General features: G+C 43.6%; 1 protein-coding gene across 2 annotated transcripts in view; it reads left to right on the top strand.

Moving 5' to 3' along the window:
• Nucleotides 1–2,500, top strand: part of LOC122255709 (uncharacterized) — a 101,136-nt gene that overhangs the window by 94,180 nt on the left and 4,456 nt on the right. For both annotated transcript variants that reach the window (XM_086542484.1, XM_086542485.1), the window contains exon 8: nucleotides 1,523–1,621. In XM_086542484.1, coding sequence (XP_086398610.1) covers nucleotides 1,523–1,621 — 99 coding nt within the window. The remainder of the gene's footprint in view (nucleotides 1–1,522; nucleotides 1,622–2,500) is intronic.

Raw genomic sequence — 2,500 nt, 5'->3', positions numbered from 1 at the left:
TTTTTTTTTGTGTGTGTGCTGTTGAGTTGCAGGTGGTATTGGTATTATGTGTGTCTGTGTGTGTATTTCATTTTTTTTTGAGGGGGAGGGGGTATTGTTGTTGAGTTTCAGGTGCTGTTGGAGATCTTATGATGGTATAGATGTCGTATTAAAAAAAAAAAAAAAAAAAATAGTGGTTGTTTAGTGTTGTGGTATTTTTGCTCCTGTTTAGTGTTTTGGTGATGGTGATGTTGGTGTAGTTCACCTTGTACTGGTGTTGGAACTATCGGCGTTGTTGGTAGTGTGTGGTGGTGTTATATGGTGAGAGAGTTTGTGAGAGAGAGTGAGAGAGGGTTTAGTAGTGTTGTTTCTGATAATGATAATAGCAATAATGAATATAATAGTGATAAGGATAATGAAGATGATGATGGTGATAATGATAGTAATGATAATGATAGTGTTCATAGTAGTAGTAGTAATGATGATAATGATGGTAGTTGTAATGATATTAGAAATGATGATGATGATAAATTATGATAATGGTAATGATAATTATAATGATTATAATAATTATGATAATGATTATAATAATTATGATAATGATTATGATAATTATGATAATGATAATAACCACTATTAGTATTAAATGATAATGATAATGAAGATTATATTAATTACTGTTATTAGAATCGTTACAATGAGGGGAAATCCTATTAGCATTAACATCATTAAGGTTAATGATGTTATACTTGAGAAAGAATGAGGATAATGTGATCAGCATTATCAGTAATTAATATTCTTTATCATTTTTGTTATCATTATCATCGCTATCATCATCAATATCATTGTTAAAGTATTGATTCTTATGGTGTTTGTTCTAATACAGCTGAGACTATAATGCCAATCTTAATAGTATCAGTCTTATTTATCATGATGTTGATTGCAATAATACTAATTCTGGTAGTATTAATTCTAAGAATACTTTCTCTAATGACACTAATGATGATGTTATGAATTACTGTGTTGTGAAATAGGATCTATCATATCAATTCTTCTGTTATCCTTTCCATTTGCTTATCGCAATATTTCCAGTAATATTAATTCCAAAAATGTGCGCTGCAATAAGACTACTATGTATCAATTTCAATAGCTTTCCCAGGAACGTGTAATCCCAGTGTGATGAATAATGACATGGAATCGAGTGACATCATTTACGCTGACATGAATTCCAGCAACAGTCATTCTAATGACAACCATTCTATGAAGATTAATCTCATTCACTCCTTGAGTGGATTGCAATAACACCAGTTCCAGTATTATAAATTTCAGTATCATAAAAAAAAAAAATAATAATAATAAGAATAGAATTATTAACCCCTTCTCTGTCTCTTTCCTTTATCTTCCTCTCCCCTTTCTTCCCCCTTTCCTTTCACTTTCCTTTCCCTTCCTCCCACATCCCGATCCCTTAATTCCCACGATGGGAATTAATAAGAAAATACTATAGCACTGATTCCCATGATATCACTTCTACTACAATTTGCAGGCTGAGGTGAACCTTGATATGTCTCGACGTGAAGGGATTTATCGGACCATGATCCACAGTGCGGCAAAGGTCAACATATTCCCGTGTTGCATCGAAAAGGTGTGTATTGCAAGGGGAAGGGAAGGGAAAGGAGATGGGGAGGGAAAGGAGATGGGGAGGGAAGGGATAGGGGAGGGGGAAGGGATGGGAAGGGAAGGGAAAGGAGATGGGGAGGGAAGGGAGAGGGGAGGGGGAAGGGAGAGGGGAGAGGGAAGGGAGAGGGGAGGGGGAAGGGGGAAGGGAAGGGAAGGGAGAGGGGAGGGGGAAGGGGGAAGGGAAGGGAAGGGAAAGGAGATGGGGAGGGAAGGGAGAGGGGAGGGGGAAGGGGGAAGGGGGAAGGGAAAGGGGAGGGGGAAGGGAAGGGAAAGGAGATGGGGAGGGAAGGGAGAGGGGAGGGGGAAGGGGGAAGGGAGAGAGGAGGGGGAAGGGAAGGGAAGGGGGAAGGGGGAAGGGGGAAGGGGGAAGGGAAGGGAAGGGAAAGGGGAGGGGGAAGGGAAGGGAGATGGGGAGGGAAAGGAGATGGGGAGGGAAGGGAGAGGGGAGGGGGAAGGGAAGGGAAGGGGGAAGGGGGAAGGGGGAAGGAAGGGAAAGGGGAGGGGGAAGGGAAGGGAAAGGAGATGGGGAGGGAAGGGAGAGGGGAGGGGGAAGGGAAGGGAAGGGGGAAGGGGGAAGGGGGAAGGGGGAAGGGAAGGGAAGGGAAGGGAAGGGAATGGAAGGGAAGGGAATGGAAGGGAAGGGAAAGGGGAGGGGGAAGGGAAGGGAGATGGGGAGGGAAAGGAGATGGGGAGGGAAGGGAGAGGTGAGGGGGAAGGGAAGGGAAGGGAAGGGGGAAGGGAAGGGAAGGGGGAAGGGAAGGGAAGGGGGAAGGGGGAAGGGGGAAGGGGGAAGGGGGAAGGGGGAAGGGGAAAGGGGAAGGGGGAAGGGAAGGGATGGGAAGGG

Source organism: Penaeus japonicus, unplaced genomic scaffold (assembly GCF_977035675.1).
Source record: "Penaeus japonicus unplaced genomic scaffold, GWHDUDI00000001_assembly GWHDUDI00000012, whole genome shotgun sequence".
NCBI classification, from domain to species: Eukaryota; Metazoa; Arthropoda; class Malacostraca; order Decapoda; family Penaeidae; genus Penaeus; species Penaeus japonicus.
This window is presented reverse-complemented; position numbering and strand designations above follow the sequence as displayed.